The sequence below is a fragment of the Urocampus carinirostris genome, chromosome 1, assembly GCF_059441175.1.
Source record: "Urocampus carinirostris isolate Australia breed hairy pipefish chromosome 1, RoL_Ucar_1.0, whole genome shotgun sequence".
NCBI classification, from domain to species: Eukaryota; Metazoa; Chordata; class Actinopteri; order Syngnathiformes; family Syngnathidae; genus Urocampus; species Urocampus carinirostris.
This window is the reverse complement of record NC_142349.1, coordinates 24,872,976-24,899,664: the sequence shown is the minus strand read 5'-3', so window position 1 is coordinate 24,899,664 and position 26,689 is coordinate 24,872,976. Positions and strand designations below refer to the sequence as shown.

The window sequence follows — 26,689 nt, the reverse complement described above, 5'->3', positions numbered from 1 at the left end:
CACAAATACGATCCCAAAACTGTATATAAACACCCAATGTAAATATCTTCTGCTTCTACATGCCCACACTTTCTTGTGTAAATATTGTGTAAATTATCTTTTATCTTTTTTTTTATTCTCTCTGTACTGGAGTGCCACTTCCAATTTCGTTGTCACAATATGTTCAACCCATTTTGTAACAATGATAATAAAGGTATATTCTATTCTATTTCCCACCATAACATGCATACATCTACATGTTATATTTCTTCTTATATTTGCTTTTAAATAGATTAGTCTCATCAAATTGGTTTTGAAACCCTCAAAATTAAAGCAAAATAATACACATGTTGGTGTTTTAAGCATTAAATTGAAATTCATTTTTTTAGTGTTACTGTAGTTGCATTTTTGTAGTGTTTTTGTAGTATTTGTGTAATGGAATGGCTCAGTACTGTATCAATAACATCGAAATTTGGATTCATCAGCCCCATTTTACAAAACTGTGAAAATATACATATTGCAACTTATTTATTTATTTTACTTCATTGTTGGTGCTAAATCAGGGATGTCAAACTCAGTCTCTTTCTCTCTCTCTCTCTCTCTCCTATTCCCACGCATGCACACACGCCCACTCCTACATCTCCATCACACTCCTCTTCGTCAGGGACCCACACTCACAGCTCCAATGGAGAGGAAAGCTTCCACAAGGTGGTCTTTGCAGAAGCACTGACTCAAGTATTGCCCCACGCGTAAAAGTGTGCACGCATGGCGCGCTTTACGCACCGCAGGTAATCCAACACTAGCATGAAGTAGTCGCAAACTTTGTAGCGCATTGAGATGGCAGCACTCCGCAGGAAATTCGGCGAGGACTACCAAGTGGTCAGCACAAATCGGGCCGGGGGCGGAGGAGGGGCGGCCGGCAGCAGCGGCTTTTCGGCGCCTGCAGCCAAGAAGAAGAGACAACGTTTCGTGGAGAAGAACGGCCGCTGCAACGTGCAGCACGGCAACCTCGGCGGAGAGACCAGCCGCTACCTGTCAGACCTTTTCACCACCCTAGTGGACCTCAAGTGGCGCTGGAATTTACTCATCTTCATCCTCACCTACACAGTGGCATGGTTGGTGATGGCGTCCATGTGGTGGATGATCGCCTACATCCGCGGCGACCTCCAGCAGCACGCTCGCGATGCGTCCTACACGCCGTGCGTCGCCAATGTCTACAACTTTCCGTCCGCTTTCCTTTTCTTTATCGAGACTGAGGCAACCATAGGATACGGCTACCGCTACATCACAGAGAAGTGCCCTGAAGGCATCATCCTCTTTCTGTTCCAGTCGCTCCTGGGCTCCATTGTGGACGCCTTCCTCATCGGCTGCATGTTCATCAAGATGTCGCAACCCAAGAAGCGCGCCGAGACACTTATGTTCAGTCAGGACGCGGTGGTCTCGCTGCGGGATGGTCGCTTGTGCCTCATGTTCCGTGTGGGAAACCTGCGCAACAGCCACATGGTGTCCGCGCAGATCCGGTGCAAGCTGATCAAGGTAAATGAGGGACGGCTTTAATTCCCTCGATGGGCGTCAGAACAACTTTTGGGGGACGGGACGGAGGCAAAGTGACCCGTAGCCCCCAACAACAACAAAAAAATGACTGTTTGTATTAATTCTGATAACTCAGTCTCACTTTAAGATTACTTAATTGTTACTGATAAAAATCTACTGTTCATATTTAACAAGATTTGAAAATAATAGGGAAAAATAAAATTTTACATAAAAAACAAGTTAAACATAATTAAAACATAAATTGTTTTAGAAAAAATAACAAGCTAAAAGTAACATTATCAATATTGTTCCTCTTTTAGTTAACTAATTATAAGGCGCACCAAATTATAAGGTGTACCCACCAAAAATAGTCTTTTGTCATATGTCTTTCATACATGCCGCACCGGGATATAAATTAAGACTACAGTAAGAGCTTCCGTGTGTATGGTTACTAATTAATGCAATGCACTAATATGTTCCGCTGACCAAAATGGCAAAACCCTGTGCAACGGGACTCAAACTGACTAGTGGTGGTGATAACGCCAAAACGTTACCACTAGACCACCAGTGGTATAGATGACACACAAAATGTTTTTAAAGCTTATCTGTTTGTCTCACTATTTTTACAGTGTCACAACAGTGATTCGCACAGGGCATTAAACAGTCCCTCCACTTTTCCACCCGTGCTTCAATAGCCTCTCATTTTAAAATGTATGTGTACGTAAAAGAGCTTGTATAGTATTTTGTTGAAAGACTTTCTACATTATCTAACCTTTGCTGGTGAAAAAGTAGAGAGACTGTTTCCCGGCACTGTGAGTAAAAATGGTGTGATAATGAGATGTGGTCCATTGCCTTAATGTATTTTTTTGTACTACTGGTGGTCCAGTGATAAAGTATTGGCACTTTTACCCATGCAGGATTAGTCTTGCATACAATAATTTTGCAATTTATGTCGGCAATGCTTATTAAAATGATCAATCATTGCACACACATTGCCTAAATGTGCTAATATACTGTATCACCTTGTATGGTAACGCATACATGTAACCATTTCCAGTCTTAGATGCCTTATTCTGCGCTATAAGGCGCACTAGGTTTTATGGCGCACTCTCCAATTTATGGGCAAATTGGAGTATTCAAGTGCACCTTATAGTGTAGAAAATACAGTACGGTGTATCTTTCTATAGAATAACTTTAAATTTAGGGCTGGATACAAAATAGAAATTGTAAGGAATTTTTTTTATTCTCCGAGTTTAAATTAACGCAATACAATCGGTAAATCAATAAATCTTTGTTTATATAACTTTTAAAAATCGTAATATTTAAGAAAACAGCTTTTTAATGAATCTTAATTTATTGTGATTCTCTCAGATAGTTGAGGGTTTTTATTAGTTTGTTGTGGAAAAATGTCCAAAGTAGTTGGAGAAAAAGACCACAATGCGCGGTGCTTCCAATTTGCCTCTGTCATTTTTGTAGCTCGCGGTAGGTGGTGTGTGCATAGATTTGGCCTCTCTTTTGCCTGGCTGGGAGAATGCAGAAGCAGGCCAGGTAGGGAGGGGTTCCAAAAGATTGCCTGTCAGTCTCACACTCAGGCATGGGTGAGAGAGAGAAGTGCTGCACTTAACTACATAGAGAATCAGCGATATTGGTGGAGGAGCAAATAATGAATCCCAGAAGGATAGGATCTATCCGATCCAAGTATTTTCCCTGTATCGATAACATCGATTTTTGGATCGATCGGCTCACCCCAACTAATTACCCATGTTCATGAGCTTTGAGCCTTTGCAGAGGTCATATTGAATGCGAATATGGAAACATTGGTGAGCAGGTGTCGGTGCACAACAAACGCTTATTTTTTCTTTTTTTTTTTAAACAAACACGGCTGTTGCGCTTGCATTATCACTCACCATCAGCAGTAGCAGGTGGGGGATAAGAGGCTGACTGTGAGTGAGAGTGTGTGCTTTGTGTTTGCTTGAGTGTGTGTGCTAGTCAGGTAGGTGTGAAAGCACAGTTTGCTTCCAAGAGTTGGAAATCCGAGTGGAGTGGTGGAGTGAGTAAAAAGAAGAAAAAAACAACAACAATAAAGTCAGCTCTCCTGAGAGCCAGGTCTGAACATGAAAGTGTATTTATGGCACTTGTAAAGCCAGCATCATTCACTCACTCTATGCTTGGCCCCTTTTTCTACCCCTGACATGGAGAAAAAGTTTCTCAAGCTGGTTTGCAGATTTTAGGGAATCAGAGAAGTTACACAGAGATCCAGCAATATTGCCAACTAAGAACAGTACCCTCTACTCAAAAATCCATGCCCTAAATAATAAGGGTGGGCGATACTGGGAATTGTGGTATCGATCCGATCCAAGTAAATACAGGGTCGTATTGATCGATATGATGCCTATACTTTTTCCTTGTGACCATCGTTATTGTTGAAAATAGACCCTTCCCCCTACGAGTTAGTTTATAATTGCAATAAACACAGAACAAAAAGTTTAGGCACTACAATTATTATTTTACTTTATATTTTACTAGTATATAAATTAAATATTTCTATTTTGCCTGTTTCTGAACAAAAACCCGGGGAGTTAATCCAAATGAGCAGCAATGTCACAAAAATACAAATACTGTATAACAATGTCAAGAAGACAACTAAAATATATTCCATTGCATGATCTTTTGAAAATAAAGTCAGCAAAAAAGTCTTTTGATTCAGTTGCTATAGTGACAACGGATTTTACACTTGTTTGTTCAGGAACAGTAACATATATACATTTTTGGTTTCAGTCCGTTGCTCTCTGCAAGGTGTGCTTAAATGTGTGGTGTTGCCACAATAGCAAATGACTTTACCACACAAATGACCACCGGCATTGTCCTTTTCTATAGTTGAAAACAGTCCTCACTGCACTTCTTGTTGGCCTCTGTCATTTTTAGCTTGTAGTAGGAGTTGGTGTATCGATCCGGCTCTCTATTGCCCTCTCTTTTACTTGGCAGGCTGAACTTAGCAAGCCAGCTGATGGCCTGGTATGAAGAGGGACCTAGTAAAGTCATTGTAAAAGTCTGCATGTCCGTCACCCACTCAAGCATAGATTTAAAGAGTTGCAGACGTACGCAGAAAAGCACTTTGAAAAAAATTGGTGCAAGAGCAAAGTATCAATCTCAGGACAATAGTATCGATCCAATTTGAGTACTTACTTATTATTGATAAGAACGATATTTGGATCGATCCGCCAGCCCCTTTCAAATAAAATTAAAAAATGTATGGTGCATCATGTTTACATTCAAATAGATCTTTCACAAAAACACTTATATGTCACTAAAATCTTGGCCCATGGGCCATTTGTGACCTTTTGTACTTTTTTACCGGCCCGTAGCATGTCCTACAAATATGATATAACATGCCCCATGAGGTTAGTCAAAAGATTTAAGTGTAAAGGGTATGTGAAAAGTGAGTGCTAGAAAATATTAATACATGTTCTGTCATGTAAAGCTTTTAAAAATGTGCGAGGCTACAAATAAGCTAGTTAGGATAAATGTAAAACTATTGTTCTCAAACTCTGTTGTGAGTAAATGCATTTAAAAGGAACTGTTGACCAAATTTCAAGATAACATTGTTTATTTAAAGAGAAGATACTTTACTCTTTGACGGTTATAACTACATATATATATATATATATATATATATATATATATATATATATATATATATATATATATATATATATATATATATATATATATATTCTTATATACATATATAAGAATGCTGGGTTCTTGTTGTAAAAGTTTCTGTAAATGTTTGATGCTATGTTATTGGCTTTGTTGGTAATTTTGGCGATATGAGTGATAAGCTTTAAGTTTGAAGTAAGAGTGACACCCAGATCCTTATGTTCAGTAACAACATGCAAATCATGATCATTAATGTTATACAGCGGAACAGAACCATGTAAAAACGACTGTGCTAAGCATTTATGAGATGACAATTGCAGTTGCCACTTTTCGGACCAAAGAAAAACTGATTTAATGTCATTTTGGAGAGAATCAATTGTTCCTGTCACCTGGGTTTTTGGTAAGAAAGCCGACAGTTTAGCATCATCGGCAAAAATTGAGATGTCACTACTTTGAATGGCCTCAGGTAGGTCGTTCACAAAAAACAGAAATAATAATGGTCCTAGTACTGAGCCCTGCGGTACCCCACTACAAACTTCCGACCACGCTGAAAGAACATCATCAATTTTTACGCATTGTTTACGATTTGACAAATATGCTGTTATCCATTCAAGCAGTTTTCCCCTAATACCATAGCATTTCAGTTTTTGTAAAAGCTTGTTATGAGACACTTTATCAAAAGCCTTGCAAAAGTCTAAGTATATATATATATATATATATATATATATATATATATATATATATATATATATATATATATATATATATTCATTAGCTGCACCGCTTATCATCAGTAGGGTCACGGGGGTGCTGGAGCCCATCCCAGCAATCATCGGGCAGGGGCAGGGGACACCTTGAACTGGTTGCCAGCCAATCACAGGGCGCACAGGGACAGACAACATGCTTGCTCATTCGCACCTGAGGACAATTTGGACCAATCCACCTGAAATGCATGTCTTTGGAATGTGAGAGGAAACCGGAGTGCCCGGAGGAAACCCACGCAAGCACGGGGAGAACATACAAACTCCACACAGCAGGATTTGAACCCACACAGGAGGTTCCTAAGACCTTAGAACTGTGCGGCACACGCGCTAACATATGCAAAGGTTTGGGCACCCCTGATCATTTTCAAGATTTTCCTTTATAAATCATTGGTTGTCCAGATCAGCAATTCCATTTAAATATATATATATACACATATATATATAAAGGAAAAACTAGAGGTATTTGGTGAAAACAGTTGAAAACGGACCACTTTGGTTGAAAAAAATAATGATTCGGTCAATTCCATCGGTTACTTTCGGTCACTTCAAAGTCTCGCGAGCGCTAGTCCAGAAATGATATTTCTGAGAACTCACAATGACGCATTACTGGTGAGGTATTTTCAGAACATGTCTGCAGGCTACTCAGGTGTTCTCAGGGGGCTACCTGGTGTCTGAGGACACCTCATTGGAGAACCCTGCTCCAGTCCATTTGTATATTATATTTAACAAAGCAGCTTTCATTGTAGCTGAGGATATTGAGTGTACTTTTTTAGTGGGAGGAGAAGGATTAAAGTATTTTGTGCAGAACATCGCACAGTGTCCGGTGTGGAAAGGGAGAGGAATTAGATTGGCCGTCTGCTCTTTTAATTATGATAATTGATTTCCTTTCCATTGCGTCCACGTACAGCGTGCAAATCTGGGCTGTAAAAAGGACAAACAGTTTTAGCCGGGAGCAGCTCCTTTTTTCGCCACATGTGGTGTGTTGCGTCAGGAAGCTTAATGATGCGTGAATGAGGAAGAGGAGCGGAGGGGAGTACTTGGACTTTTTCCACATTTACGAGCATGTGAAAGCCTCGTAAAGCACAATAGCACGCAAAGGCAATGACAAAACGACAAACGCTCCGTGCCTTCATTTGCTTGATTCAGTACACTCGATGAATAGTTTGTTAATTTAGATAAAGGTGCCTTTTTTATTAGAACCCTGCAGTAGATGAGCAAGATGCAACTTAAACATGGTGTCGGTACTGCTTGACTGGTCTTACCTTAATGGACGTAGATTTTTGCAAGTGTTTGCAAGAATTGTCAGTCAAGTTGTGCTTTGTGTGGTTTTGTGATTTGTACAGAACTGGGGAGAGACAGTCCTCCACATGACATATTGTATTTTACTTGTTACCCGTGTCAGGAGAAAATAAGAAGGTGAGAGATCAAAGTTGACAACATTTATTTTTTGGGTGAATTTTAAAACCCTGTATTCTATTTTCTGGATAATAGATGTAGGATCTATCTTTTTGTAGCATTTTCATTTAACTTGAAGGCTCTCGCGAAAAAGCGCTGCTGTGCCATTAAAACAGCTTTCACTTGCTTCACCTCCAAGCTTCAAGTTAGCTTTTTGTACAGAATGTTTCGTCTGGCAGTGCCTGTGGACATTAAATTCTTTACATTTAAAAACAAGTGAGTCTCTTGGAAAATTGGGCAGACGCAGTTGTTTCGGATTTCAGTGAAAACGGCCCTCACAGTCGACTTTTCTTTTTTTTTACAGTCACCATGTCGGAAATGGGGTGGGCTAAATTTCTCACAGAAATCCAAGAGCACGGTGGCCAAAGGGCTACTGCATTCATCTGGTGAATTGCGGAATTTTCATTTTTTTTGTACAAATGTATTTTATACTTGCTGGCAGGCCACATATTATAAATTTTATGACAGGCCAGTAAAAATCTGGAGATGGGTGTGATACACAGTGTTGGGAATAACACAGTTATAAATAGCGCCGTTACGTAACAGTGTGTTTAGTAATGGGATAATCGAAGTAACTACCTTTTCCAGCGAAAAAGCTGGTTCTCTAAAAATAGTCGGAATTCCTATCTCTAAAAACGGCCCATTTGAGTTAAATTGTTTTATTAAACTCACATTATGTTGTTAACTGCTGATTTCTCTCTCTCTCTCTTTCTCTCTCTCGGCTATACATGCATTGACATTTTACAGCATTAGCCAATTAGAATGCAGAACACAATGCATGACAAAAATCCTTTAAGCAGCGAGACTGTGAAAGGTGAAGCGCGGCATAGCAAGGGATTACTCTATTAGTGATTTCACAATCCCCTGTGATTTAAATGGTCTTCAAAATAATTGTTGTTCTTAAGGGATTGTTTTGGACTTTACAGAATATTCATCATCTGCTTTTGTGAAAAAGTGAAACAAAGGCGACTGTTTGGACAGGAAGTTGTTGGTGAGCAGCGTAGCGGATAATTAGTAGCTGACAGCTGCCAGGAGGAAGATGAAGACGGGCAAAATGAGGACGAGCGTGTCACTCAAAGTCTTCCTGTCATCCCCTAATGAAAACCGACGGAAAAGAAAAATGCAAGTTGGGGGGGGGTTGTTAGCGAGGCAAAATATTCTAAAATACCTTGAATGGCTAAGAGTGTTCTCTGGAAAATTAGATATTTTTCTGTCTACTTTCATCTCCTCAGATGTTTGAGGAATCATAATTGATTAATGACAAGCAGATATGGCTGATTACGGTGGTCAGTGGTCGGGATCTGCAGTACCCAATTTGGCCCCCAGTGCGCGTTTAGAGACCCCACAAAAGCAGGTAACACGAAAGTAGATGTCGATAGATTTTGTTCATATTTATTGGGGGTGCAGTGACATAAAAACCTAGCCTAAGTACAACTGCGAAAAATGTTCACAAAAATCGGTTCTGCCGTTTCGGAGCCCATACGTCACACACACACACACACACACACACACACACACACACACACACACACACACACACACACACACACACACACACACACACACACACACACACACACACACACACACACATACACGGGATTTATGAAGTACAGTAGTTTAGATTAGATAAATCATGTTAGATAGATAGATTAGATTTAGTTTACTTGGATTGTAATAGTGATTAACAGTTCGTGATCATAACGGCTCCATGAAGTGAACAACAGGAGCCGACTACCCATTCATTTTTCTCCTATGATTGGTCAATATGATTATGTATTGTTGCCTCTATATTTGTTGAGAATACACATTTTTAATGACGTCATGCTCGTGTCCACGTTTTTTTATCTTTATATTTCTTAGTGTAGCATGAAAATGGTGAATGTAAGAAAAGGCCTCCTTCAAATTGAGTCCAATCGCTCACCCATGAATGAATGTACTTGCACGCAAATCATTAGGAGCTTGAAAGATGCCTTAATGATGACACAATCCAGGGGATGACGACAGCGAGTAAACGATTTCCAAATTCCGTACAGCTCCTTTAAGTAGCATAATAGGTTCTCATCTCATCTCATTAGCTGTACCGCTTATCCTCAGTAGGGTCGCGGGGGTGCTGGAGCCCATCCCAGCAATCATCGGGCAGTGGGCAGGGGACACCCTGAACTGGTTGCCAGCCAATCGCAGGGCACCCAGGGACAGACAACTCGCTCGCTCATTCACACCTAAGGACAATTTGGACCAGCCAATCCACCTGAAATGCATGTCTTTGGAATGCGGGAGGAGACCAGAGTGCCCAGAGAAAACCCACGCAAGCACGGGGAGAACATACAAACTCCGCAAAGGAAGTCCGGTAGCTGGATTTGAACCCACACAACACCTTAGAACTGTGCAGCACACGCGCTAACCACTGCCCCGCCGTGCTGCCCGTATAATAGGTTATTTTAAATAATTATCAAGTCATTTTGTGATGTTACACAATAATTGCTAATTTATCGACTAAAGCAACAACAAAAATTGAACCAGTCATTTGGGAACCAAAAGAGCCGGCTCTTTTTAGTGAGCCAAAACAATAGAGGTGGTTCTTAAAAAAAATGGAATTCTAATCAATAAATTCCAAAAGATTGGAACAATGACACTGAAAGAAATGTCACAGACGATCCCATAGGCGACTTGGAGCACAAGTTTTGATTTTGTATGGAAAAAATGGGATGGGGACAACAATTTTTTAGTTTCTTGATTAAAACAAGCATTTTTGACACATAATGATAACTTGATACTAAACTTCCCTAATGTTGTGTATGAGTTAAATCCATCTTAATTCACCATTACATCCTCAGTTTATTTTGGGGTATCCTTTAAGTCAGTGTTTCTCAACTTAGGGTCCCGAACCCCTTTACAGTAGATGGCGATAGGTACCTGCAGATGCAAGTTGACACCCACCATTTAAAACAACAGAAACAGACCGATAAAGTTTGTTTACACATTTTGAGCATGTCCAAATGCAGATACCACCAAAAAATAATCTGGGATATAGATTTTAATATATTGAGTACAAAGCTACTGTGGTGAAGCGCTTTTGATTTCATTTAAAATTCAGGGAATTTAAGGGAATGTTGTTACTTGAAATCGTTTTGGGTTATATTTTCCATTGAAAACATATTCCACTATCTCTGACTTATACATTTGAGAAGTTGGAAATGTTTTATTCATTTGGGTCATTTGGGGCTAAATGGTGGGTCCTCAGGTCATACCAGTTGAGAACCACTGCTTTAAGTGTGTTGTACACAAAAGCAAGATCATTTGTACTCTCACTAATGTGACAAAAACTAAATGCAAGTAATCTCTATTATTGTTAGATGTGTCCGTCACATTTCGTGCTGAGCATCCCTGAGGAGGAAGTGTTTCAAACTTGAGCGCATATCAAAAACGCAACAATAGACGTGGTGCTCAAGGAGGGAAGCACGCAGACGCAAGGGACACACAGGAGACTTGTAAAGAGCTTCGCCTGTGGACGGTCTGCATTCAGTCCACTCATCCGTCTTGTTAATGTGACAGAAACAAGGCGGCAAAAAGAGAGAGGAGAATATAGGTAAAGCGACTTGACAGATTTGCTCACACGCCGCTAAGTAGCTCACAAGTGAACAGCGGCCCGCTGATTCTACAGCGGCGCTGGCACGGAACCCTGGGGCACGCCTCATTCGTATTCAATCGGAGAAAGGCCTGCTTACTCACATGGTACTCGTGGGGGGGATTTTAGATTTCAGGGGGGCTACTGGCCTGCGGTAATGTCAGGGAGAGGTCAGTGGGGGGCAGGGGGCGACTGAAGGTCTAAATGATGCTATTTGACGTGCAGAAAAACCTGCAAGAAAAAAATACAAGCTGACTTGCGGAGCACAGGCGGCAACATAATTTGTTGTCACAATGTCTATGCTGAACACTTTGAGGCGATGTGTGTTCTTACATATTTTTCATGGCCAAATTCAAGCCCTTTAAAGGACTTTGAAAGCCAATTCTCCAATTTCTTCAGTACCATTAGTAGAAGAAATCCGGTGTGAATCACGTTTTTTGCAGAGTCACAAGCATATCTGCGATTTTCATATGCCATTTTGAATATTTAGTGGGCATTTATCAAGACATACTATTTTTGGAATATATTTGATTTTGAGATACATTTTTTCATATAGTTGTTCAGTAAGACTGACAGTAACATGTAGCTTACATTTTCAGTTACAGGATGTTCAGTTACAGGATGTTCTTCCCATTACGATTTATTCCCAGCATTCCACACCTCAACGCCATATTCCAGAATGTTCTCAAATGTGGCTTTGTATAATAATAAATCAATTATGATCTATTTATTCATATTCCAATGGTAGTGTTCATTATTCATTGTGAACGTTTGAGATTTTTATGAACTAACAGTATATTTGGTAATCGGTTACATTTTTTTCCTATTTTTCCATATTATAGTCTCGCCAGACCCCTGAGGGTGAGTTCCTTCCTTTGGACCAGTGCGAGTTGGACGTGGGTTTTGGCACCGGAGCCGACCAACTCTTCCTGGTCTCGCCGCTCACCATCTGCCACGAGATAAACCCGAAAAGCCCCTTCTTTGACCTGTCCCAGCGTTCCCTCACCAACGAACAGTTTGAGATTGTGGTCATCCTAGAGGGTATCGTAGAGACTACAGGTAAATAAGCTTACTTTTTTTTCCTGTGTCCTCATCTAAATGAAAATATGAACACTCTTAAATCATTGGGGATTAGGACGATCTGAAATCTTATTAAGACAGCGCCTTTCCAGTCTTTATCTGAATAGGGGTGACACAAATGCAAAACACTCAAATTAGATGGGTTAGTTTATTACTCTGCGAATCTGGGATATTTTTGCATAATAACATCATAGTGGAAGAGTGTCAAATTGACAAATGTGTCAAGTTTCATGAGCTGTCATCTGCATATGCTCAAGCTACCTCTGATATAATTTTAGGGATGCACCAAATTATCAACACCTACATTTTTTCTACCGGCAATGACCAGAAGCTCACTTTAAATTTAGGCCAAAAGAAAAAGAAAGAATATGGTAAAAATATTTCAGAAAGAACAATGTTGGGACCGAGCCATGTGAAGCTGGCTTTCACTCGGGAACACAAAAGCGTATTTTTCATTTTGCATAAGTAGGGAAGGAGATGGAGAATGCTGTCAAAACGGTAGTGAATCCAAAAAGTTCCTACCTCATCCCTCTGCCTCGAAGTTTTATTTTATCCACTAACCGGACTTTAGCTAATGTTTACATGCTAATGCCACAAAGCTAACTTATTGATTGTATTTTCACGACCATAAGGTGCAACAAACAGTCACAGTTACGTGTGCCATTGAAATATTGAACACACACATAAGGGGCACCTGATAATAAGACCCCGTCTTTAGATACAATCCTGAACAGTCCTGAATTATAGCCACCTCAGAGTTCATTTACATCACTTGTTTGCACCCAGATTGAAAAATGAATAAAAGGTGTTTTTTTTTTTTTTGAAGTTTTAACGCAATTCAGCAATATTGTATGATACACGCAATCTAAAGATAAGATTCACAAGAAATGTTTTTAAGATTCATCTACTTAGATAGTAATTCAGACTTACAATCGTTTTTGGTGTGGTATTTTGTAAGTTTGTGGTCAGGATAAACTTGCTTTGTTACAAATTCCATCATTGAAGATTACACATGGCTAAATCTCAGTGAGAGGAAAAAAATATCTAAAAATTGCTTCAATAATTGTTTTATAATACAAATCTTCCGCCCTGAATCATGAGCGAATCATGAGGTGCCCAAAGATTCACACCTCCATGCTTGAGTGTAAAATGTAAAACACATTGAGCGAGTTGATTCATGAATTAATATTTTTCAGATAATTTAGGTACCGTATTTTCCGCACTATAAGGCGCACCGGGTTATAGGGCGCACCCCGAAAAAATAGTTTTTGGTCCTATATTTGACATACATAAGACGCACCGGATTATAAGGCGCTACAATGGGAACGTCGACAAAACAGTCAGATAGTTCAGTCCAACTTATTACCCCCTTAACATTCCCAAAGCTTGCAAAGACGCAAATACGTGTCGAGAACACGTGCGGATGCGGTGTCCGTAATATGTCACTCAAATGCATTGTTCCATCATTCGGAAAGTTAAAGTTTTGGGATTCAAGAAATGCCAACCATTCCTTAGTTTCTATTTTCTTTTCCGCTCGCAACTTTACTGTGCATATGACAATAAACACTTGGAATTGAGTTTAATTTAAAAATAGACACTCCATTCCATCCATTATCTGCACCGCTTATCACAGAAACATTGAGTTCAGTCTGAAACAAGATACAGGGAAAATATATAGCCAGAGTAGCTCACCAAAGTCGTTGTGTTCAATAATAATGTGCAGCCATGGTCCTCTTATATCCGTGAGTATAGTAAATCCAGGAGACTAAAATATTTACAAATACAGAAAAGTAAAAAATGCTTTCTGTATGCCGTCAACCACGTGCTATTCACATTCATCTTTTTCGGCCAATTGCAGGCTTCTTTTTGCCGCTTCAGCCTATGCCAGCCTGTAAATGGTAAAAAGGATCCGCCCCTTGACCTCCGAATAACTTTAGCCAATAGTGATCGATTCAACTGATGATTGACACATCTTTTTCGGCCAATTGCAGGCTTTATTTTGCAGCTTAAGCCTATGCCAGCCTTTAAATGATAAAAAGGATCCGCCTCTTGACCTCCGAATAACTTTAGCCAATAGTGATCGATTCAACTGATGATTGACACATCTTTTTCGGCCGATTGCAGACTTTGTTTTGCAGCTTAAGCCTATGCCAGCCTGTAAATGATAAAAAGGATCCGCCTCTTGACCTCCGAATAACTTTAGCCAATAGTGATCGATTCAAATGATGATTGACACATTGGTTAGCCAATGAAACGCCGGTAAATAAATCCCAGCATACACCGCGGACTTGGCGTTCGGGGGAAAATCTAGTCGGAGGCTGCAAGTTAGTTGGAAGACTTTGCGACTTAATATTGATCCATAAATAAGGCGCACTGTATTATAAGGCGTATGGTCAGCTTTTGAAAAAAATAAAGGCTTTTAGGTACGCCTTATAGTGCGGAAAATACGGTAGTACTGAAATACTCACATTATGTCCACACAATTTGAAATCTCTCACCCTTACGAGAAATTCACCGTTTTGAAGTCCAAAAAGGATACCTACGTGAATTATATAGATTTGAGAACAAATTTTTTCGAGGTAATGAGGGGGTCTATGATTTTTCTCAGAGTGAGGTGGTGCGTGTGAATTAAAATCAGTGTAGTGTGCGTGGGCAGGAGAACTGTATTTGTGTGTAACGTGCATTAGATAGTATTTCATTATCGCACTCTTTTTGTTCACGGTACCAGGGACAGATGTTCGAGAACGGAGAAAACAGAAAGTCATCCCGAAATATATAAATGAACGCAAAAACACGACGAGAGAAACAACTCTTTGGTATATCTGTCAGAATCAAAACAGGAGGAGGACCCTGATGCGTAACGTTTCTCACACAAGCCTTATTTTACAGGGATGGGGCAGTCATGCACGTTAAGACAAACGCCAGTTATTCGGCGATCGCTGGGCGGAAGAAGTAAGGCAGTAGTCTGGCGTGGAACAACAGGAAGCCAGAGGCCGACAAGATGGACACCAGTTACACGAGCAGATACCGGACAGATGGGGGCGATGCCGGACAGGACGAGACATACAGGATTGATATCAGATACAAAAGACTAGAGACAGATATCAGACAGGACGAGACAGATGGGATCGATACCAGAAACTGGAGACTGGAGTTCGATATCAAACAGGACGAGATAAACGGGGATGATACCCGATACTGGAGATTGTAGCAAGGTATCAGACATGGCGAGACAGACGGGATCAATACCAGACACTGGAGACTGGAGTCCAATATCAAACAGGATGAGATAAACAGGAACGATACCCGACACTGGAGATTGAAGCAAGGTATCAGACAGGACGAGACTGACAGGATCGATACCAAACACTGGAGAGTGAGTGTGGGTGAGTGAGAGCACTGAGCTTGAATAGGAGGGAAGCCAATCAGTCAACAAGCCGCAGCTGGCGCAAAACGGGCGGGGCCAATTGGGGGCAATTGGCAACCGTGACAATGTCAGATGATGAATTGAAGGACATTAAATAAATACATTGTAAATTGTATGTTGATAAGTGTGTCCATAGTTGTCAGTAGATTATTTTAATCACGGCCGCACGTTTGCAACATTGTTTGTCATTTTCCATGCTTAGTTAAAGCTGATAAAAAGTAAAACAATATGTCATTACGTTTATTAATAAAAAATTAGGGGTGCGCATCAAACACAGATAAATACGGTATATCTTCCACACCCCTCTCACCTTTTCAAGCCCTGACCTGTTTTAATGCCAGTACACGTTATAATCCAAACAGTAATTTACAAGTCATAAGTACTTTTGAACATGCTAAACATTGAGTTGTAAAAAAATCGATACTGGAAACAACAGATAAATCTAGAATAATGTCGTTGTTCACCAGAGACATGAATATGAAGTGAGAACACATTATAGAAGAGGGACAATTTGTCAACATTAAAGTGACTTTTTGCGCACGCCATTCTTTTTTCTGAATGTTTGTTTGTCTGCAATTTCCCCGCTGCCCGGCTTATTTACCACTACACTCATCCCCCGGGTCCACTACAAATAAATTTCCTTTCTTTTCCTTTTCCAAGATAACGCTCCCTTATAAACCACAGCTGGAGGACACGCTGCGCAGCTCAATAGGCTTAGCAGATTTAGAAAGCAGGAAGAAGAGAGGATGCGGCTTGTATATGGAGTCAGGCAGGCTGGCCACGGGGTCTGTGTCGTGTTGATAGTGCCATTAAACCAGGGTGCGACCAGAATTTTATTGCTGCAGTATCCCTGGACTGAGAGGATAAAGGCTCAACTTAAGACGCCGTAATCTGTCCAACACCCCAAAGGCGTCTTTTCTATTATGAGGAGTACTAATGGGGTGGAGACATTTTAAATGTGAGCTATGTCCTGTAATGCATGCTATATAAAAATGTATGCTAACGCAAACTAAAATTATTCAAAATTTAAATATTACAAGGAGTGTTGCTCACACTGTCGAGAAGTATTAATGCTTGTGGAAAGAGTGTTACATACCAATTCCAATAAAGTTTAAAAGTTTTATCTAAGAAAAAACATGAATAGTTATTTTTATTTTTTTAATGGGTCATTTTTCCATTTAATGAAATTGAGGAGTATACTGACAGGCCCAGGGACCCACACCAAAAAAAGAAAAATAATATTTTTGTCAGGCAGGACGAAAGGAAGACTGAGATCACTTGCGCTCGTTTCTTGGTTTTATTGAAAGGAAGGAAATGACAAGGTGGGATTCTTCGATCCGTTGGTTGGCGGATTGACGGAACTTGACAGGCGGGAGAAGGCTTGGCGGGAATGGTCGCGGACAGGCGTAATCGTAGTGTTCGGAAAAGAGTTCAGGAGTCAGACGGGCAGGGCAGATTTACAGAAACGGGTCGGCAACGGAGATCAATCAGAAGAGAACAGGGAGCAGGCAAAGAGTCAGAGGTACGGGCTTACTGAGCTGAAGGCAACAGGTAGCATGAGTACAATCGAACCAAGTGTTACCGGAAGCTGGGGATTTAAATATACAGGGTGCACCAATCAGCTGTCCTGGCTGTTGGCGCCAAATCCTGAACACAGGTGTTCCCGATCCGGGTGATTGTGACAATTTTATGTATAAGGATGCTTACCAAGGTAACCAAGAGTTGTTTCTTTTAAACTTGTATTATAGTTTTTTTGTGTTTTTTACAGCTGATTTAAGACATGGGTCGATACAGACCCCCTTACATGGGGCAAGTTACCTAAAAGCTAACACAAGAATAGGGTTAAATATTGCACAAGTTAAAGGGTGAACATGAAACCAGAGAAGAAGAATGTGGCCATGAAGAAAAAAGTTATTGAAAAGACGACGGCCACAAAAATCAACAACACAACCGAGTATCTTTGCTTGCATCTCCTCCTGCTGGATTGGCCGATTTTGATCAGAAGAGGGAGATCTCATTTGATCAGACTAATGAAAAGTCCATAGTCTGTACGTAAGTCCACAACGTGCAGTCATGGCCAGGATTTAAAGAAAAAAGATTGTTATGTGTATTTATTTGCATTTACATATTTTCACAATTTAGGTGTTATCTCTGTTGATGTTCGAAAAATTATTTAACCAAATACGACTTCTGCCAACATTTTCATCGGACTAGTTCTCTGGACTAATACGTTTTTTTCCCGACACGTCTCAAAATCCTCTTCATAACAGCGTAAAACTGTTTGTGATATTGAAGAGGTTTTTAGATTATTGCAGATTTGAATGTTTGAATGGTGTTATTTTGCACAACTTGGATTTTACCTAAAACTGAGGGTAAATACACTTATTGAATTTTGTTTGGGATTTAATGATAAGCACAAGTAGTGTAAATATACACACCAACAGTGAGTACATGATTGATTTAAAGTGTACAGAAAATTCTTGTGTATGGCCTAGTAAAATGAAGATGCTCCTCTCAAGTCTACACATTTTTTATGCCAATCACATGAGTTCAAAAATTTACATCTGCTTACAACAAAAAGTAGGTTCGTCATAGCAAATTTAAATGCAGAACCGAAATAAATGAGGGGTTTACATCGCATGTGTTTGTTTCTGTTGCATGCTCAGAATAGCAGCTGTCATATGACAACTCCACAACAGCTTGGTGGTTGTTGTAGATCTATTTTTTGATGGTCTGTTGATGTCCTTTCAATGTAACAAGGCCAAGATCTTCTGGAAAGGTTTACTAAATTCAAGTCTAGTCAAATTTATTTATATAGCCCTTAATCACAAAAATGTCTCAAAGGACTGCACAGGATTACAATGATACAATTACCTGATCCTAAACCAACATGACTTTGGCAATCTGTTGCATTGCAGGCATGACGTGCCAGGCGCGCACCTCGTACACAGAGGATGAAGTTCTGTGGGGACACCGTTTTTTGCCGGTCATGTCTCTGGAGGAGGGCTTTTTCCGGGTGGATTACTCACAGTTCCACAGCACCTTTGAAGTCCCCACACCGGCATACAGCGTCAAAGAACATGAGGAGAAGAAATTCCTGCCATCGCCCGTGTCCACGCCGGCGCTGACCGAGAGCCAAGGTGCCCGGCGGGACCGGGTTTTCTCAGTGGACTGCATCAACGCTGCAGCAGCCACAGGGATGGGTGGCGTTGGGGGGCGCCTGCCTATCAAACTACAGCGAATCAGCTCATCTGGGAAGGAGGACCTCCAGAGGAAGGTGCTAATGCTGAGCTCGCAACACTCTGAGAAGGCATGTAGCACCGGCGACCTGCCACTAAAGCTGCAGCGCCTCGGATCAGCTCCCGGGCCTGACGACTCGCTGAAGGTGGCATTCGAACCCATGACCCAATCCACCGGAGACCTCTACCAACACAGCCTGATGCCAAGCTTATGCCCCCCGCAGCCCCCGACCCACAGCCCTCTTATGTCAGCTGGCAGGAGGCCTGAAGACAACCTGCCAGCCAAGCTTCGCAAGATGAACCGTTGAAGGGCGGAAATCCTTAACTGTCAATCATTTTCCACCTGACAAGTTAGGATTTTGCAATACAAAATTGTAAAACCACACAAAATGGAGCCTTCTGCATGATAGTATATCTTAGTTTTATTAATTAATAAATCAAATTCAGAACCCTTGTCTATTTCGTCTCCCTCCAAATCAAATACTTGAATTTCTATCAGCAAATTTTTGTTATAATGTCCCAATTCACAAACAGACCAATACGCACGTACTTGCAAAATCTTTCTCGGATGGCAGCATAATCTATTGTAAACGAAACAAAAACGTGATCCCTCCTGCTCAGAGACACACTAACTCATGATCGCCGTGTTCATGGAGACTGTCCAAGAAGCAAGTGTGCAACAGATCGTGGCCGAGAACTCGCAGGCACAAGCGCTTCATGTGAGAAGCTGATTAGATTACACAATGCTTAGCTCCTCTTAAAACCGAAATCTCAGCAAAAAAACACAGCTATTTTATAGCAGTAGGTCAAAGTTTGTATGCTTAATGAAAGTCGTATTGGTTTCTGAGTATAATCGTGCAAAGGGTTTTACAGCACGTCATAAAACCGTCAGCTGCCATCACGGAGATACTCCACACCGAAAGTTAACAGCAACAACAGACTTCTTTGAGGACAGTCGTAACCAATCGATACATGTTTGATTGAACAAACCATTCACATTGCAAAAATTCACCCGAGGGAATTTGTTTTAGCTCCTATTGACTAGCAAATGACAATAATAACCCAACCCAAGATCTATTTTGATTTGATACAAATATTTTTTAAGATTAGGTTTGGGCGCCTTATAAAACAGTCTTGGGAAGACATTGTCGATTAATTTATTAATGTGCAAAGTTCATCAGTTGTTTAGTTTGACTTAACACATTCCAAAATAACTTTGTGAATATAATATAATACAATCCATAAATGGACTTAAAGTGTAGAACCTTCTAAAAATGGTGGGGTGTTTTCATCATTGTTGTATCGTCATGGAAGACATAAGACAACATAAGGCACGTCACTCAGCGGCACACTCATTCATTCAAGAAAGCCAACATGTTAAATGTATTATAAATCCAATAAAAATATACACAACAATGTCAAACATAACCAGGGTTGGGTAGGGTTACTTTAACTTGATTACTTTCAATTACTTTTGGATTACTCCAATACCAAATATGCTAATAAAAGACTAAATAAACTAAATATGAATAAAATTATGACTCACAACACGTGGTAAGCTTTCTCTCCTGGCTTTGATCTCTTTGATCTCCGGCAAAATTAACATAAAATGCGACAGAAACAAAATGAAAATAACTCCGAACAGCTTGCCAACATCATTTTTGCCGTTCCATGTATTCCCAAGCCTGCACAAAATTTAATAATTGTAATTATATTTAGTTTCTTTTGTCTTTTATTAGCATATTTGGTATTGGAGTAATCCAAAAGTAATTGAAAGTAATCAAGTTAAAGTAACCCTACCCAACCCTGAATATAACACATTTTACAATGGTGTAAACTTTAATCACACTTTTCTTTAACCTTCGAAAAAGTATAAATCAATGATTTCAACATTGCGAACACCAGGTAAGTAACAGTACTGGAGAATTTGATCCAAAAGGGGAATCATCGGGTCATCGTTAAGCCATGAAGAGAACAATTGACAACTAGAATTGGCAACAGAACGTCATTCTTTAAAGTTTTGTGGGGGTTCTTTTGCTTCCAGAGTACTTCTCTATATTCCCCAGTATCTGTGATGGAGTTTACCGAGCTTTGGTAATAGGTCAAAATATCGGGATTTCCAGTAGTCGTATATAAGTTAGTAAAATTTGAACAAATTATAAAATAATACAGGTTGTCAGGTATGAATGTGGGACAAACAGTATGGAAATATACATCCATATATTTCAAAGTACAGGACTTTGAAAGTGAAGTAAATGAGTGTCATGATTACTCATTGCACTCACCTGCACCCCCTCGTTTAGCACCAGCTGTTGCTTGTTGCCTGATTAATTGCCCTTCTATTTATACTCAGTGCGCCAGTCACTCTGGCTCCCGTCGGTCCAGTTTTCACCCGTATACCACTCGTCTGTTCCTGATTCCTCATTTGGCTCCGGCTAAGACGCGTTTTTGACCACCGACCACGTTTTGCCCGTTTGACCACGCTACGTTCTCCCACTCCGGGAGATCCACTTCCGCATTCCGATCACGCTCCGATCCTGTGAGCGGCTTGCTTCCCTCGTCCAGCAAGCACCGGATCGCTGGCATTTGTTTTCCTCTATATCTTAATGAACTTGTGAGTAAATGCTTCGCATCTGGGTCATCCTCCTGTTCTGGTTCTGACAATGAGTGCACGGTGTCAGCTTCTGTCGCGGATGCCATGGCTCCCAATTGGCCCTGCCCGTGGGAGCCAGCTGAAGCTCGTTGACAGATTAGCTCCCTGTCTGTATTTAAACGCTGTCCTGACAGTCGCCTTTTGTTGGTGCGTCTGCGAATCTCCGTTTTTCCTGTGTTTTTGCGCTGGTTTTTCTCCCTCCACGATCTGTTTGATTTCGACTTTTTTCCGTTACCGGCACAGTCGTCCCTCGCCACAGAAGTCCCACTTCCGCGGCTGAGCAACCTACTCCCCGGGACCAACGATCTCCGGATCAAGTGTGCGCTCCTCTCTTTTTTCCCCAATTAAATTGTGAGTAACGTTACGCGAGTGGGTCCTGTTTTCCTGTTCTGGTCCTGACAATGAGGGCCTTTGACAAGAAGGATAATGAAACACTGTCAAAATAAACAATGAAAAGCACAATCACATGAGACTTTCTTAATTAATTAAAAAATGACTTGTCCGACTTAAGACATTATCACAACTTTGGACAAACTGTTTTCCTTACAGACTTCACAATAACAGATTAAAAAAAAGTATTTGTGTACATTTAACCTAAATTTGAATAGAGAAAAAAAGGCACTTTGAATACGTCTGCGTGATTGGAAACTAAATGTAAAAACAAAAATGTGGGTGGTTTTTAGGAGCACAAGGATTTAGTACAGGGCAATTGGATTGCCTCGCCCCAGTCTTGTGCCATCCTGAAAGCATGAAGTTGAAAGCATGGCCTTGGATTAGAAAATGTGGTTACAGGTCAAATGCAATTAAAGAGAGTTAGTACAATATGATGTAATATAATAAAAAAATATATGACCAATTACCTGATGAAATAAAAAATACATACTATATGTGATTTTATGAGCCCTCAAAGGAGCATTAAAGAGTTGTTCATCTTCTCGTAAGATCTTTTCTATTATTTTCTTCGTGAAAGAGGATGATGCCCACAATCAAACACACACCGATACACACAGAAGCAGTTACTTTGGCAAAGGTTGTTTAGCAGCAGCGATCAATGCTCAGGGAGCTTTATTCTTTTAACAGAACAATTGGAGGAGGTAAGCCTCCGTTCCTCGCTCATCAGAAAACCAATCAACACATGCTTAAAGCTACTATGCTAACGTGTGTATGAGAAACAGCACAGAATCCCTTCAATAAAGTATAATGACAGGGTCTTAACTACAAATGAGAAAAATGTATGAAAATATCTACGTAAGAAAAATGATTTGGTAAATGTTGTACATTTTGGGAGGTGGGGGTTTTTCAGGGGATTTTTATTATTTTGACTTAATAAGGGGGCAAAGATTTTATCAAAGCAATGATTTATTCAAATTGCTGTTAGTGAACAGTTTAAAGAATGCAATTAGTTTGGATTATAGCTGCCAGGCTTGAATTTATTCCATTTGATATTTATTGAAGCATAAAAAAAACAACTTAAAATGTAGGCTTTTTGTTCCAATCCCGATAAACATTGCTTTTATACCAATATAATGACTATAGAATACTTAAAATATTGTGACTTGTACTCTATTCAACTTGATTCACTGATTTTATTCAAACACAGCAGGTCTTTGTTTGGTTGTCTCAATGGGTCATGTCTTCAAAGCTTTTATTTAAATTTTTCCTGGTTGTGAGTACAGTAAATGTCAAAGTTTGTTGGCTTAACATGCATACATCTTACTGTTAAATGTACATTATGATTTATGAACAAATTGATTTATGCACATCGCCATGTAGTCACTCATAATAGGTTGTGCACAGCCAAATTAAGAAACTTACATATTGAGCAGGATGACGGTTTTCATTCTAAAAGAACTCGCTCCTTTGAAAATCTCAAAACATGATATCTATTACTTTTTCAACAACCACTGCCAGCCATTGTTCATTTTTAAAAATACTTGAATACGTCCAGTAAATAGGTCACATACGTTTTCTTTTCAACCATGTACGTACACTCACAAACTGTGCAAGGTTTGCTTCGATGCCCACACACTGAGTGTCAGGCTAATTGGCTGGCTAAAAGGGAAGTAGGGCCCAATAAAACAGGCCTCAGCTGTCAATCCAAAGGTGAGCATTACCACAGCAACCGAGCGAATACAGATTTGCAACGTTGAAGGGGTGTTCAGGTCTGGTTCGTGTGAAACCCAAAAAATGCAAAACACGAGTAAAAATAAAAATCTTGTACTATGTATTTATTCAATAAAACAGCCAAAACCGCACACACTCAATTGACCACCTAGAAAGCTTTAAATGGCAAAGTGAAAAGCGCATGAAAAATCTACCTAGACCTAAACTATATCAGAAAACACTTGAAGAAAAAAGGTGCATAATATTTCTATATTTTAAAAAGGTCAAAGACAAAACATGCACATGGAATGAGAGGTCAAAACTTAGAACTATACCATGATGGTGTCAGGAACCCACGTGGGATGGTGTAAAAGCAAAGTGCTTAAACACTTTAGTCGAGTAAATAGTTGTCTTTTATTCTGGCATGGTTTGGTAGATGGGAATTCAGGTAGAGAGGCAACAATCATGGACCAAGATGCAGGCGAGGGTTGGGTTTCAAAACAAAACAGCGAAGGCGGCAGTCCAAGAGTTCAACAGGTGGTCCTTCTGAAGGACAGGAAAGGGTTTGGTTCACTGGAATAACAAGATGCCGAGACGAATGCCTGGGATGTGACATGGAAGACAAGAAATTAGCCCAGATCCAAGGTGACAAAGTGTGACGAGGAAGGCTTGTTATAAAAGGGAAATCAAGACAATTGATCGTAGCACTGATGCAAATGAAATGTACATGACGTACATTTTTCAGATAATCAAAACAGAGGCACTGAAAACATCTACGGCCGTAGGAGGCAGCAAGGGGCATCGCGGATTGGAGAGTTTTCACGCCAGCACCTGTCTGCCTCGACCACTATAAAAGAAAAACTGATTAAAGGAGGTCCTTGAGCATATCTTGTCCAAGAAGACAGACTTGAGACTGAGCCAGCAAACAAACCTCAACTGTTTTTAAAGAGGTACTGTGTGATATTTGAGCGCTACATTTTGCTGTATTGTGTAGTGCAGGATTCTCCAACATGGTGCCAGTGGGCACCAGGGTGCCCCCTTAGGACAGTAGAGTTGCCCAAGGACCTGTTCTGAGAAAGGTTCATCATTGCTGGGTGACTGTGATTTTCTAATAAAATGATTTGTTTTAGTGTTAGTGTCTTATTAACCCAGCTTCCAAAATGTAACCCGGTGATAACATCGTAACAATATAGTAATAACATGATTACATGGGTTTTTTTTTAGAAATTGGGTGCCCTTTGTGCTAATTAGTGTGGAAAAGTCGCTCTCAGCTTGAAAAGGGTCAGAGAACCCTGGTGTAGTGCAATTGAAAACGCCTGCTACAAAACACAAGAAGGAATACAAATTACAGCGTAGAGGTAAGATCTTGGGTCGGGGCCCGAACCCGGCCTTACGTATTTGGTATTAGGTGGTACTCATAGCAGCAAGATGGCAGATAATCACTTCAGCTCCCTCTGGTTAAGGCTCATGGTATGCAAAGATTAATACAAATTTCTTGGCATCCAAGTATTAAAAAGGTATGTTCATATGATGGGAACCCTATAAAACTTTTTGATGGACAGGTATGAAGGTAATCATTGTCCATTTGTGCTGCTATTTCCATTTACAAGTGAAGGTATGTCTATGTTCATTAAGCATGAGTATCATGGCCCGTCGCTAAACTCATAGTAAGATATTCCACATTCATATACAACATATGCAAAGTGCATCCTTAGTGGGACAAACAATGTTGACATTGTACTACGTGATAACGATTGAACAATAATAGCACAAAGGGGAGTTGCAGTATTGTGTCAGTGTGTTTTTATGCTGTTGTTTTGTTAGAAGCTGTCATGATTATGATGTGAAACTGAGGGTAGCAGATCCAAATGCAGGGAAGCAGGGACAAGGAGGCAGGCATGCGCTTACAAGGAGGTGTTCCAACTAACAAAAAAAAGAGACACATAAACAAAAAACTCTTGAGTAACAAATTAAACAACAATCTAAAACAACAACAAACAAGCATGGATCAAACAAGATGGGACGTGGATTTGAAAAACACCCGCAGTAACACAAAAGATTGGACACGACAGGTAGACATGATATTTACCCGGTAAGGACTAACTGAAACTAAGAAAACAATGACACATTGGCTGACTAGAAAAATAAGAAACACCAGGGGGCTATTGCACAAAAGTGGAATGAAGAAATCCAGGCTAACTGTGCAAGTGGAGCTTGATCTCGTCTGACTGGCACTTTTTGGCTTCATCGGTTGCACGTTTACCGAGCCAGGAAGAAGAGACGCAGCTATGTCAAGCCAGCTGGAGATACTTGGGATAGATACGCATTCTGGGCGTCTTCAAATGGACCTTGAGTATCGATCTATGACTTAAAGATCACAAAAAAAGAAAAAGTGTCATCCATCTTCTTTTACGGCCACTGAACAACAGCTCCTTATAGAGATTTTAGAAGAAGTTAAAGAAATGATACGAGAAAAAGGCGACACAAGCATCAAAGAAACAAAGAAAGCCTGGCAAAATTGTGCATCAGCCCAGTGAAACTGCATACCGTCTTTATAGCATCAGGAAATGCATTCAGTGGTCCAGTGGTCCATTTCTGTCTGCCATGCAGAAGGCAGAATCCAGAGTTTTAACTTTTCCCTTCCAAGTCTTACATTCATATTTATCCTGGAGTGCACGTTGTTATCAACAACAATAAAGACATTTCTTATTCTAAATAATAATCTTAGCCTAGTCCTGTGCTGGAGGATAGATAGATAGATAGATAGTTAAATACCTTATTCACCCCCATAGGGAAATTCACACTTCCAGCAGTATCCTTGTGTTGAAAATAAAATCATAATAAAATAAAAGAAATAGAATGTGTCATAATAGTCTGTAATAATAGTTTGCAATAGTCTTTGATCAGTGCAGCCCTTTGAGACTCTTGTGATTAAGGGCTATACAAATAAGCACGACTTAGATAGATAGATAGATAGATAGATACTTTATTCATCCCCTAAGGGAAATTCACATTTCCAGCAGCATCCCTGAGCTGAGAACAGTACAATAATAAAGCCAAAAGAATACAATATACAAATACCCAGTGTGACGTGCAAATGCCCACTTTAGCATGTTATATAGAGTAACCAAATAGTGATAGCTACACAGAACACATAATGCAGTAAGA

The 26,689-nt window shown here is 40.2% G+C and overlaps 1 protein-coding gene across 1 annotated transcript; it reads left to right on the top strand.

Annotated features, from left to right (window-relative positions):
- The first annotated feature begins 642 nt into the window (after nucleotides 1-642).
- Nucleotides 643-19,220, top strand: LOC148374046 (G protein-activated inward rectifier potassium channel 1-like). Its single transcript, XM_088331654.1, has 4 exons — nucleotides 643-767; nucleotides 834-1,515; nucleotides 11,862-12,078; nucleotides 18,445-19,220. The coding sequence occupies exons 1-4, from the start codon at nucleotides 745-747 to the stop codon at nucleotides 19,071-19,073; spliced, it is 1,551 nt and encodes a 516-aa protein (XP_088187780.1). The 5' UTR covers nucleotides 643-744; the 3' UTR covers nucleotides 19,074-19,220.
- The last annotated feature ends 7,469 nt before the right edge of the window (nucleotides 19,221-26,689 follow it).